General features: G+C 40.4%; 1 protein-coding gene across 2 annotated transcripts; it reads right to left on the reverse strand.

The window, feature by feature from the left end:
* Nucleotides 1–944: 944 nt before the first annotated feature.
* LOC131880011 (oxytocin-neurophysin 1-like) lies at nt 945–13,339 on the reverse strand. Of its 2 annotated transcripts, XM_059226508.1 has the most exons (4): nt 13,044–13,339; nt 12,474–12,624; nt 10,688–10,898; nt 945–2,308 (listed from the first exon to the last, which is right to left on the reverse strand). In XM_059226508.1, the coding sequence occupies exons 2-4, from the start codon at nt 12,618–12,620 to the stop codon at nt 2,061–2,063; spliced, it is 606 nt and encodes a 201-aa protein (XP_059082491.1). In that variant the 5' UTR covers nt 12,621–12,624; nt 13,044–13,339; the 3' UTR covers nt 945–2,060. The 2 variants fall into 2 exon arrangements, with proteins under 2 accessions (XP_059082491.1, XP_059082492.1); XM_059226509.1 differs by lacking the exon at nt 13,044–13,339 and having other exon boundaries at nt 12,474–12,716.
* Nucleotides 13,340–13,583: the final 244 nt, after the last annotated feature.

Below are 13,583 nucleotides of genomic sequence, written 5' to 3' on the forward strand. Positions count from 1 at the left end.
TTGTCATTAATTTAGGCTCCGACATAATATGTTGGACTTTTGACCCAATTATGTTGATTTGTTTTGTTGCTTAAAACAACCCAAATATGTTGGTTGATTTTATGTGAACCAAAAACGTTTCGGGTTTGTTGTTTCTGTCCGGTGTCTTTTTCCGAGCATAAAAATTAGGGCCGGTCAAAACTTCAGCCAAAACAAAGATCAAACAAATTTACACAAAAAATTGTGAATAAACTTTCCAAAACGTTCGAAGGGGGGGGGGCTTAACTTTTGCTTTCCATATTAAGCAAAACATAGATGAAAAAGAATATTACATTATAATATCTTCAAGCACCGGTAATTGGACCTGCTATCCCTAAGAAGCAGATTCTTGCCATGTTCATGCTGGCTCCTGATTAGCACATCTTGAAAAAAAAAACAGCTGCCATTTTGTCCGAACTTTTTTGTCAGTTGGGAAAAAATGAGAAGTTGGAAAATATGCAAAGAAAGGTTGAAAGAATCCCAAAAAGTAGCAAGTGCCAAAAAGTCGGTAAAAAATGAAAACAAAAAAATACTAGAAATCAACGAAAAAAGGCTATGAATTGCAAAAACGTTGCGGCCAAAAGGTCATTATTAGTCCTGTTTTTTGCCTTTTTCTGTTGCCAAATTCTAGGAAAACAATTACATATACTGGGCGATCTATTGAGGTTCTTTATTTTATTGACACGAAATTAAATCTTCTTTATTACAATGCTCGACATTACGACAATTATAAGTGATTTTGATGTTATGGTACAGTATACAATTGATTCGTTTCGATAGTGCTATTGCTTAGGGCCCTTTTGCTCACTGAATGATTAGATTTGTGTCCCATTTGATCCACAACTGAATAAAGTCCTTGTTCTCAGAAGTAATCTTTCTCTTTGTTACGTATTATCACAGGAAGAAAAGATGAAAGGTCAAAAATCTGAAAATGGACAAGAATATTTTTTTGGGCCCCCAAATCCCAAAATATGTGAAAAATATGTTTTATGTAAAACATTTTTGGTCTGACTCTTGTCATCATCTACTTATTTCATAGATTCCCATTTGTAATGATATGACGGAAGATTGCAATAATGTACTTGATTACAAGGTTGGCAATCATGTTCTTAAGTTGCATGTTCTTCCGATTCAGTTTTTCATGGATCGGTATAAAAAGTAACTTTTTGATTGATACATATCAATTGTTGAAATCAAACAGACTCTTCTTAATTCTTTGTACTTGGTGAAGTTCTCCGTTGACAGCAGTTGTCCAGGGACCCTCGTATGTGTCATGACATCAAGATGGCCCGCCCAAAATTAAGTATATCCAAAGCAACCAGGTAGTTAATTTTCACACCAACATGCGCAGATTTAGGATAAAGAATCAACAATTACAACTCCGCATATTTTTCGTAGTATCCATAAAATATCTCAAGGAATTGCTACCAGTGTCTACTTTGATTTGTTTGCCAAGTACAAGCAATGCATATTTCAGCAATTCAATAAGAAAAAGGTGCCGTTCAAACATGTTTATGGGACAGTTAAAGGTTTTATTGCTTCCTTTCGTAGAACCATCAAAACAGCATTTATAATTGCAAGATGCAGGCAATCCTCAGAAGTGGGCCCTTTGATCCTCAGTACAATGATACATTTGTACAGATTGAAGTCAAATCTTCTCTTCTTTCAATCTCGACTCTGCTGAATTCCATGTAATATACGCTTTGGCCTTCAATTTAGTCACGACTTCCATTTGTTTTGTTAGGTATTGATTGAGAAGTAATGCCCTTCGAGGAGCCATGGTGTTTTTGAGGAGACGTGGGGTTATAATAAGTATCAATTACATTGACAATCCTCCTCGGAAAATGCATTGAAGTTTGATTAATGAACTGAAGAAAGAAGATGCTAAGAATTTGGAAAGCTGTAGTGTGAAGGTATTTCATCTTATCAACATAAATTGAAGGACTCACAGTAAGGCAACAACACTCATTGGCAACCCTCCAGCTACGGCAGTCAAGGTGTTTTCATTTCAAGGAAACATAATTAACCCAAACAAAGCTATATTACTTCACATCGCCATGGCGAGACAGATATTTGTTCAAGGCTGAGTTAGATTTCGGTATTATCTGCATAAGATTTAGAGCTTCTTGATAAGCCTTCGCATTCGGTTGTGGTATGGTAATCATTGCTTTCTCCACCGTAGGCCTAGATGCTAAGCTTGCAGATGATGATAGGTGTCGCCGGAGAATGAATGGGCTAGGAAAATCCGACAGATTTTCGACAAGACATTTTTCTTCTGGCGTACATTCGCCTGGAACAAAAAATACAATCTTTGGTTGAATAGCAGGAAATTGCATTGATGTTATTGTAAAGTTCTTATTCCCAATATCTACCATGTTTTGCACTTTGAGCTAAAGGAAGATGGTTAGTGCTGTTCATGACCTCAAAGTTATGAAATTGTGCAACTTCATTGAGGAGGTTCCAAGTTGGAATATATTATCGAATAATTTTCGAACGAGCCAGAGTTTGACAAGTCAAAAAAAGAAGGTGAGATATTTATGAAGGGTTATAAAGCAAGATGCGGACTGGAAATATCATTTTTTTTAATTTGGGGTGCTAGGCTCGGTGGGGTGAAACTCGCCCGGCCAGCGAAGCTAGCCATCTTATCGTCCAATTTATTTCCGATAAGCAGTGTCATAGTTCATATCAGATTGGTTCTCCGTCTGTGGGTGTGGTTAGCGTCTAAAAGTTTCCTTGAGAAAGGTCGGGGAGGAGAATCGCACCGGGGACCTCTCTCATGCTAAGAAACTGCGCTACCTGCTACACCACGTCTCCTCCCTATATATATCCTGTATATATATCACGCTTATATCTGCATTCAAGAAATAGTCGGCACATTATTTTTTTCAATGCAAGCCTCGGGTTCACCAAGGGAAAAATCCCCGGACGTGTTTTGGAAGAGATTGGACGCAGATGTTAATCTTTTGCTCCTATTCCTATTGTAGTGCCAAGATGGGCGCCCTGAAAAAGTCCGGAAAATCAGGACATTGTTAAGAATACATCGAGTCGTCCACACGTGTCATTGCAAGCTTCTAAACTGGTGACCCCGACGTCATCTGTTTTTTAAGTCTTTATTGCGAGAATGCCTCATTCGATCCGTTATTCATTACAATATATACAATTCAACGTGATGTATTGATTATGTCTTGTCCCATTCTGGGTTCAAGGAGCGCCATTCGAGGCGATGATCCAGTAGAAAAGGGGGGACCTGGGATCGTTGCCGACAGTATGGCACGGCAGGTTTTTGAGGCTTTGCACAACCTGACGCATCCGGGTGCAACGGCCTCCAAAAGAATTATTTCAGCGAGATATGTGTGGCCATCTATGGCCAAAGATATTGCTACTTGTGGCCATTGTCAGGCATCTAAGGTGAATACCCACAACAAACCCCCTTTACAACAATTTGAACATCCCCGCACTGCCAAGTAGGCGTTGTTGGTCCTCTCCCGCCAAGCCAAGGATTTCGGTGCTTATTGAACGTTATGGATCGTTTCTCACGTTGGTCGGAGGCCTTCCCTTTACCTTCCATTGAAGAATCTTCCTGCGCAAAGGCTCGTCTAAATGGATGGATCCAGCGTCATGGGGTTCTCAGTTCGATGGTCACAGACTGCGGTAGGCAATTTTCCTCGGCATTGTGGTAAGAGCTGAGCAACTATTGGATACGTCCCATAGCAATACCACTTCGAATCACCCACAAGCAAATGGCATGGTGGAACGTTTTCACTGACAAATGAAAGCTTCTCTTATGGCTCGTTCAACTTCAGACGGATGGGCGCACGAGCTCCCTCTTATTATACTAGGCATTCGAGCTGCATCCAAAGAAGATCAAAGGTGCTCTCCTTTTGATATGGTGTTTGGGGAAGTAGTCTGCCTCCCAGCAGCTTTCAACTACTAACAAAAGCGCAAAACATCACTGGGACAAAGACCATTTGTTGCTTTTTTTTGGCACAAACGGGACGAGCCTGCCAGAGTTCATGGGGCCTTGACTATTTGCACCCATGTGTACGGAAGGGTCGATGCTATAAAGCCCCCTCTTCACCGTCCATATGCTAGTCCATTTCTTGTCGTCACTCAACACGATAAATAATTTGTCTTGGACAACGGAGGTCTACATGACACCGTTTCGTTGGATCGGCTCAAGCCGGCTTTCAGTTTCAATGCTATTATGTGCGATGCTTCACAAAACTATCCCTTTTCGTTTTATGGGCGTCCCATTCGTCCAACAGCCAGATTCCAACATTACAATAATTGAAACAAACTCAACCGAACCTCAGACAGCAAATAATGCAAGAATGTTTTCCTCATCTGTGATACCTAAATTACGTCAGCTCTGATGATAGCGACGCTATCTAGGACATATCTTAACATTTTAAAATCTCGTTGTATGACCCTCGTTTTTCGTTTTTACCTTTGCATTATTCATTTCTTATACTGAAGGTGACTTACCACAAAACCACATGTAGTGTTGACTACATAACTTTGGACTTATCTCCTGAGTTCTCTAAGCATAGCATTGGGCTCAAATTTGGCCAAGTTAATCTATTTAACAACATCTTGTAGTCGTATGAAGTGCTTATTTGGAATAAAGTGAACGGTTTAGGTGATAAGATTTTTTTTCTTCCGTTGGCAGTCCACATCTCTAGAAGTCCGTGAGTAGGGTGTGATTGCCCCGCTCTGACATCCAAAAAGATTGGTCGAGAGGCGGTACTGAGCGTAATAAAAAATCAGACGCTGTTTACTTGGTGTATGTCTGTTGGTCATAGAGGGTCGCTGGCTCCTCCTTGTCCAACTTGTAACAAAAACCACACTAGATGAATGTGCCGAGGTCCGTACGTGCCCCCTTGGGATAGGGAGTATCCAAAGCAGAAGATTGGATCCCTTTTGGGTTTTTTAAGACTAATGTTCCACTGTCATCGAACACTCCGCACCCTTCTGAGATGGTAACAGCTATTCTCCCCTCATAAAAAAGCTAATTGTAAAAGCCTCGATGCATTGTTGGCGGGACCAAATAAGGCACAGGTGAAGTTCGCAATCACAAATCACAAAAACCTGGTACGAACACGTATTGCTAATAGATTGGGCCTGTTTGGTCCAAAATGCACCCTAGCGATGTTGGTATCAGGTGATAAGGGACAACAGATTATAAACTTCCTACTCAAATCTCTGAGTGGAGGACTTGTTTTTCCCTTCGTTAAAGTCTGTGCCGCAAATGAAGTGGCTGCGAATCAACAACTCTTGGCCTTGGATTTGAAGAAAGGGATCACGTTCGAGGAAGGAGTCATGGATCCCAGGTCGAAAGAGGTGGATGATTTAATGGATGAACCTCTCCATAGTACATGCACCCTCAGAAACGCACCGATATGAGGTGTGGCGAGCATGTGCTTCCTCATAAGTGTCCTCTGTGATATGTATTAATAGCTAGGAACTCTTGGTAATAAACTAACATCTCTTGACTCATTCACATGGCGGACTTTGCGTCCGCCATATTGGTGACCCCGACGTGATCTGAACATGCAACCTTCTGCTTAATTCCTTGAGCTGGAGGCCTAAATAGATTTCCTCTAAGGTGGATGCAAGGTCCGCCATGTCAATGAGTCAAGAGATGGTAGTTGACTGGTTTATTACCAAGAGTTCCTAGCTATTAATACATATCACAGAGAACACTTATGAGCAAGCACATGCTTGCCACACTACTTCACCCCCATCGAAAAGGAAGTGGGCCAAGATGCATTGACATGGCAGACCTTGTTGTTCCGGTCTCTTGGGAGGTTGTTCCGGACTATTGGGCGGTTGTTCCGGAAATCCATTCCAGCCCGTTCCCACTCCGGCCCGTGTCGCCATATCCCGGCCTAGTCGCCGCATCCCGGCCTAGTCGCCGCATCCCGGCCTAGTCGCCGCACCTTGACCTAGTCGTCGCATCCCGGCCTAGTCGCTGCTTCTCAGCCATGTCGCTGCTTCTCGGCCATGTCGCTGCTTCTCAGCCATGTCGCCGCATCTCGGCCATGTCGCCGCATCTCGGCCATGTCGCCGCTTCTCAGCCATGTCGCCGCATCTCGGCCATGTCGCCGCTTCTCGGCCATGTTGCTGCTTCTCAGCCATGTCGCCGCTTCCCGGCCATGTCGCCGCTTCCCGGCCATGTCGCCACTTCCCGGCCATGTGACCGCATCTCGGCCCGCATCTTGCTCCTGTAGATCTAGCAACTCCCATATGATAGATTCCTTCAGGAATCCGAGGAGCTGCTTTAGTGACCATTTGGGCATTTGTGGCAGAGTCAGATGTTAGAAACTTGTCCAACGTCTAGTTATTAACCCTGGCCATTCAGCTAATAAATGCCAGGGAGTCTGGTGTGCCTGGATGAGGATGAATTACTCCAGTATTTTGACCATTGTTTACTGATACTTTTCTTGATTGCTTCTTTGTAGACATTTCGTGAGACTGGAAGAAACGGTTCAGGGCCAAACCGGATTTGTGTTTTGCCAACTTATTTGCCAATTCGTTGCCTTTCAGCCCAGGCTTTGATTCATTGAATTGTCACTTTCTTTTTCTAACTAAGTCGTTCTAGTAGTTGCCTTACTTCGAGCACGCTCTGGGAAGTGATCACCTTCCGTGGATAGCTTGAATGGCTGAAGCGCTATCACTTTTAATTGTAATTCTTTGATTCCTCTGCCTGAGAAGCCATGAACAGGCCCGCTCAAGAGAAAGAACCTCAGCTTGGAATACTGTGGCTATTTGGCCCAGACGAGCCTTGATGCAATGTTTTGTTGTTTCGAAAAATGACTAGGCCGAATCTAGGCCCTGTCTTTAATTTTTGAGCCATCATTATAACAGTAGATTATACCATGTTTTTTCAACCCATCCAGCCCTTGTTGGGTGTCATAAATAACTTTGTATTTAGTTTGCCAATTTCGGATTGGAGTAATATCTTGACTTGGCTCATACATATTCCCAGTTTTTCTAGGGTGTTTCCCCAGAACATTAGATGTCCTTTCCTTTTAATGGAGCCTAGCCCCTCCTAACATGGTTTGACTTGGTTCTTAATCCTTCTTTTTGTGTTCAGAGCTAGTTCTTGAATTTTAAGGTGGAGCGGCAGCAATTGAAAAACCATTTCTAGGGCCAGGCTCGGCGTTGAGAGGTAGACTGGAGCTAAATCAGACATGCAAGTCTGTTCAGCCTGGTTAGTTGTTCAATTTCGTTGAATTCAAATTTGTGCCCCAAATGTGGCATCCATAAGTTAGGATTCATTTCCATGTTTGTTCAAAGTTTTGTCAGCTTTTGTAACCATTTCTCATTTTTGAGAGGATTTACCTTCAAGGCCTTTTTTAAGATTTGCCATGCTATTAGGCCCCTTGATTGAGTTGCAAAACTCTTTCCTATCAATTCCTATCAATGAGCAATGTATATTTGAGGAGTATAATAAGTATCTCTACGATGATGGGAAGCCTATAGACCATGACACCCTAGTGATCGGATCACCAATATTTTGGACGAACGAATCTCCCTTTGAAGAAGCTTACGGTTCATTTAGTTGTCAAATTGATTAGCTTCGTTAGATATCTGATATTTCCTTCTCGCAGATCTGTGACACTCAACTCGGAGTTTCCTTATTTCATCTGTTCACCATTTAGGTTGGATGCTTTTGTTCAGATTTTTCAAAACAACTATAGGACACGCAACGCGAAGAGCGTTTAGAATTCTTTGTCGAAGGCTCACCGCTTCTTGGCCTTGGTAATATTTATCCCATATTTTTAGTGGGTGAATTTTCTTGCTTGTAAGCTCTAGAACCCGCGTGAATTTGGACCAATTGGCATTTTTGAGGTTACTTGTCTTGATTTCCTGCTTAAATATTTTTTTTGTTTTTAAATTGTTTTTAAATATGAAATAATTAAATTTTATGGTCACTAAGTTGATCATTTGGGTTCACGCACCATTTGGTCAGATCAGGGATCAGGAACCTATTTGTTATAGTAATGTCTATGATTGGCTTTGCTCGGCTCGAGACAAAGGTGGGATGATTTCCGACATTCTGAATGCTCAACTCAGTTTGGAAAATCCAGTTTTCAATTTTTTTCACTCCTGGCACTGGCCGAGTCACAGAGTCTCAGAGTGAGCATGTAAGTCTAAGCCAATTATTAGTGACAGGGCTTGTGCTTCTGCATAGGCCGTCAAATTTACCACATGTTCATTTTTCACCTCTTTGTCCAAGCAGGGACTTTAAAGAGAGGAAACGTTACGGCTTTCCTTGTCCGCCAACTTAGGCCATTCCGGTGAATTAAGACAGTAACTTTAGTATAAATAAAACAAGATTGTTCATCCTGCATAGTAAATTTAAGTGTACTTTTAGTAAATAATTACCCCCTGGATATGCAACTTTGTTAAAATACCAGATATATCTTAATTAATTTTAAAAGTCAAAAGAATAACCATGAACATCAAGTAAATGAAAAACAAGCAAATTGTCTTTAAAATAGATAAAATATTGGACAAAATTTGCTCAAAAACATTGAAAGAAAGAAAATGAACAAGAATCAATTCATGAGGAACTTACACTGACAATTGAAAAAAGAAATGTATGAAATAGGCAAAAAAGTACATGTACATAAATGTTGAAATATCAGTATTTCTATAATGGAGAATTGATAATCTTGTTTTAATCCACATATTTGACAAAAAAACATCAGACATTGGTGAAAAATAGATGAGTTGCTTTTGAGTAGAGTTTGAACTTCTACTTATCAGGAATTTTACATAAAAGGCTGGCTTTTTGTAAGGCATACAGTGTAAGACCAACGTCCAGCCGACTAGATTTGAGTTTTAGACTATAAAAAGGGTTTTTAGCAAGAGGATCCAAAATAGTCAATTAACAAAGGTGCCTTTTTGTTAAGATGTATCCTTCCATGATTTTGAAACATTCGAATGAGTTTAAAGAGCAATATGCAGCTCAAAGCTAAAATATGCCTAGTTTTGATTTGGGGACCATTCCCAAATAGAGAACCATGGATTCATAACAAGTGCACTAAATTACTTGAAAGGTGGTCAAGATCTTTCTGAAACAATTTTCTTCAAACAGTATTGTTGGTAAACACCTATTGAGTGATTGTGTTTAGTGCAAATTCTTGCTTTACCAAAAATGCCCAATCATTATTTTACAGTACAGGGTTGCTACAAAGTTCGCCGGTGCTAAGTTTCAGTACTTGAAAATCAACTGTGGCTCAAATTGGCAAGTTGGATTGGCCTCAAAATTTGGGAGGAAAAGCGCTCCTAACGATCGCATAAAAATGTGGAGGCACTCAAAGGAGATTAAAGGCTACCTGGGAAATATCACCATTAAAGCTGTGCTTGCCATAGTGAATAGAGTTTCAAAACGTATCAGTCAAATTGTCCGTGCCAAAGGAGGTCAAATGCATAATTTTACAAACAAGAAAGGTTAGTGGCAGTTCTTAAATCACCATAAAAAGTTTGATGAATGTATCTCATATGATTTTAGAACTATTTGTATTTTTAATTGCCGGCGTACTTTGTGGCCACCTAGCGTGCTACAGTGAATGGAGTTTCAAAACGTATCAGTCAAATTGTTCGTGCAAAAGGAGGTCAAATGCATAATTTTACAAACAAGAAAGGTTAGTGGCAGTTCTTAAATCACCATAAAAAGTTTGATGAATGTATCTCATATGATTTTAGAACTATTTGTATTTTTAATTGCCGGCGTACTTTGTGGCCACCTAGCGTGCTACAGTGAATGGAGTTTCAAAACGTATCAGTCAAATTGTTCGTGCAAAAGGAGGTCAAATGCATAATTTTACAAACAAGAAAGGTTAGTGGCAGTTCTTAAATCACCATAAAAAGTTTGATGAATGTATCTCATATGATTTTAGAACTATTTGTATTTTTAATTGCCGGCGTACTTTGTGGCCACCTAGCGTGCTACAGTGAATGGAGTTTCAAAACGTATCAGTCAAATTGTTCGTGCAAAAGGAGGCCAAATGTCTAATTTTACTAATGAGAAAGGTTGATGACAGTACAAACATCAGCATAGAAAAGTTTGATGAATGTATCTCATATGGTTTTAGAACTATTTGTATTTCTAAGTGCCGGTGTACTTTGTGGCAGCCCTGTAATTGCACTTAAAGACATGATATAAGTCATTTTAAGTATATTCAAACGTCTTATTTGAAGCATCTACCATCAATGGTTAAAAAAGGATATTAGCCACGCTCTTTCAACAAAATGTATGCCAATAATAGACATTAGAAAAATTCAGCAACATTGGTTTAGGCCTAAGTTGGCGGGAAAGGATTGGTGATCACAAAAAAGTGGCGCTTCCTTGCTCTATTGTCGTTGGTCCAAGATAGAGGGCTAATCCAAGATATCCAGGTAAAAATACAATTGATTATTGTGCTCTTTTTGACGCCTTCAAAGTAGATTTGTCAAAGTTTGAAGTTATTTCTCCCCTCAAAGGCTAAGCGCAACTTCTCACCAAGGTTTGTGACCGCTGTTTTCTTTACTGAGATTTTTCTGACCGTACTCCAGGTTTGTCAGGTTTATATAAAAATGAATAATTCGTGATTCAATAATTATTTTTTTTTGGAATTCTAACCGAACGAAAAAAGTTTGGAAAAATAACTCGTCATACCTTGATCATTGCAGCAAAATCCATTGGTGGCGCAAAAGCCTCGTCGCACGGACTGACAACGAGGCACATCATTATCGCACGGTATTGGATTTGAATTCTCGGTTTTGCAGACTTGAGTGTCGGGCGTATTCAGGTGACAACCAATGTATTGACCGCAACACATTGATGGACCAAAGCATTGACCCATGCCAAGTGGACCACATGGAGGGCACTAGGATGAAAACAATTTCACTAAAAGTTTGGCAATATTTAGCTTTTTCAATTTTTTATTGGGGAGGGCGTAAAATATTATTATTTGTTTTACAACGAGGACGGGTCAAAATTCTGCCGAACGAGTGAGGTCGAATTTTGAGCATGGAACCCTTCTCTCGATTGTTCACGTGTGATTTACTCTTTACGTGTGAACTAATCTTTTGGCGGCTTACTCTAACGTCTTTCAACCTTGCAATTACTGGCGAAATTAATGAGCTCTCCTTTTTTCGGGCATGATTGCCCGCCCTCCTAGATTTGACCTGCCAAACTTAAGACTCTGCAAGCGCAGTGTGGACTGGCTTGATCCATAATCTGTCGCAAGTCGAGTTGCAGGGGAATTGGAGCGAATAAACCAAAACGGCCACATTTTTGTTACACAGTTATGGATTGAGTCCATGCTCATGCTCATCCAATGTATTTGTATTCTAGTCAAGGGGTCAGCTCCAACAACTAGTTTATGACAATATTCTCATTATGGTCCATAGATGGCGTGATGTGTTGGAAGGTACCGACTGGAATGTGACTCTAGCTCGACACCAACTCTTGGCATCCATAATATGAAAAGGATTGGAGTTTGAAACAGAAATATGTCTCTATCGGCGCTAGTTGAATCATTATATCGTTTACAATCGCTTTTTTTGTGGTTTGGGGACTTTAATAAACCTAGACGAAAGAAATTACGATTGAAATTTGCCTATCCATTTTCTGTCCATGTATGTTTTCCCTCTTCCATGACCAAGCAATTACCCCCTCTTTCATTACCCGAGCAAGACAACTGTCAGTGTCATTTTCATATTTTCATACGCAGGTGAAGGTACACAATGCTTTCCAAACGTGTGGCTGGATCGATTGGACGTTGAAGTCCAGAGAGAGCATCACGATACTAACTTTGAAGAAGTCGATTGTTCAGCCACACCTTGAATATGCTTCGCCTATTTAGGTTCCAAGTGGTTCATAAGGTACTGGGAAATTTCCAGGAATGAGAGAGAAAGCTCATTTTGAGAGATGCTATAAAGTTGGGACGTTCAGTACTTATTTGGAGAAGGTGCAAAAGTTATATGTAAGTTACATGAAAGATAATGTGAGGTTTTTTCAAAGTACTCATTAGCCATATCCAAAGGTCTCAGGGTCAATTGCCGCAACCTTAGAAGCTTAACGTACGTTTTGAGAGCACCTTCAATCCTCGAGAACTCCGATTAGTTCGAACAATGAAGTCATCCTCATTGTTCCATTTGCTTTCCTTTAATATTTGCAGGGAATATGTACGCGTAGTATTGATCACGTAGCAGGTTTTGAATTATACTTGGACAAGTTTTTGACCAAAAATCCAGATCAACCTGTTTGAAAGCTAGCCAAATCCACTCACTCTGGTTATTGGATAAGATATTGTATATAATTTATGAATTTTTCATTGGAAAATACTAAGAATGACATCCCCAGTAGTAGTGAGTTAATCCTCAAAAAATATTGAAATTAGGCTTGCACAGTTTTTCATAAAATTACAAATCAAGTCTTTCATTTCGGCCAATCTTACCTTTCTACTGGCAACGGTCAATAATTCCGACCTTTTCTTGCCTCCCGATGGGCAGTTCGTGATGAAGCACGAGTTGACAGAGACGGCCTTGAGAAGACTGAGCAATCCCAATACAATGAAGCATCGCCGATCAAACGTGATTTGCATAGCCCTGGAGATATTTATAGAAATAGCACAAACTTTAAAATTTCAACCTCGGCAATTGGCAAAGAATGCTCATCTGTTGCATTTTGAGGCGAGGTGATGACTAAATTGAACTCATTTAGGCCACTACCTTATATTGGACGGAGTAAATTGGATTCTGCCTCGTGCCCTTAACATCACAAATGGATTCATTTCGTAGTTCACTTGAATCTTCTCCGTAGGGAGAACATACGTAAATGCCATTACCATCCAAATTTTGTACTCGGTGCAATTCAACAAGTTCGACAACGTCAAATGTTGACTTTCCCAAATTTTATTTACGTTGTCATCAGCCCTCTCACCATAAAATGTGATTTTTTAGCTTCTTGTTAGCTATTACTTTCAACAATATTGTGTACAAGAATATTGTTAACATTGGTTCCTTACCTGAAGTTTTATTTCAAATCCTTTTCAGAGCTTCGGTTTCTCCTTCTAAGGATAAGGTCGGTCAGAACACTGGTCTACGCCTGACTCATGGTGAATCCTTTTAAAGCTTTTCCACTCTGCCGTTCAAGTCGCTCGTAAAACCCTCAAGATGAAGCTTCACGTCATCGGGGCCAAGTTAGCTGCTTCTGGTACCAACGTCCCTAACCACCGTTCCTACCTCTTTCGCTTTAGCCTTGGCTTGGTTCCCTTTGTGTTAACCGTCGCTACCCTTCTTCTGCGCATGTGGTATGACTGCATGTACCACTTCTTCCATTGTGGGTTGGATCAACGAACAAGCCTATAACAAAGCTTTCCGTAATTCAAGGATTCGACATTATATACATACGTATATCAGTATACACAGTGGCATTTCCAACCAACAAAGCATCCACTTCGACCACAATACTACTGTGCTTTCTTATCATTCACTTCCAAGATAAGACTTAGGATTCCCGAGTCAAAAATAGCACCGAGTTTGAGGAAGAATTGCATTACCTTTAT

Source organism: Tigriopus californicus, chromosome 5 (assembly GCF_007210705.1).
Source record: "Tigriopus californicus strain San Diego chromosome 5, Tcal_SD_v2.1, whole genome shotgun sequence".
Lineage (NCBI taxonomy): Eukaryota > Metazoa > Arthropoda > Copepoda > Harpacticoida > Harpacticidae > Tigriopus > Tigriopus californicus.

Coding starts and splice junctions, on each gene's coding strand:
- LOC131880011 (XM_059226508.1), bottom strand. CDS start 12,620: ATGCAAATCACGTTTGATCGGCGATGCTTCATTGTATTGGGATTGCTC. Junction 10,899..12,473: donor TGACCGTTGCCAGTAGAAAG/GTAAGATTGGCC, acceptor TTTTCATCCTAG/TGCCCTCCATGTGGTCCACT. Junction 2,309..10,687: donor ATTTTGCTGCAATGATCAAG/GTATGACGAGTT, acceptor TTTTTGTTCCAG/GCGAATGTACGCCAGAAGAA.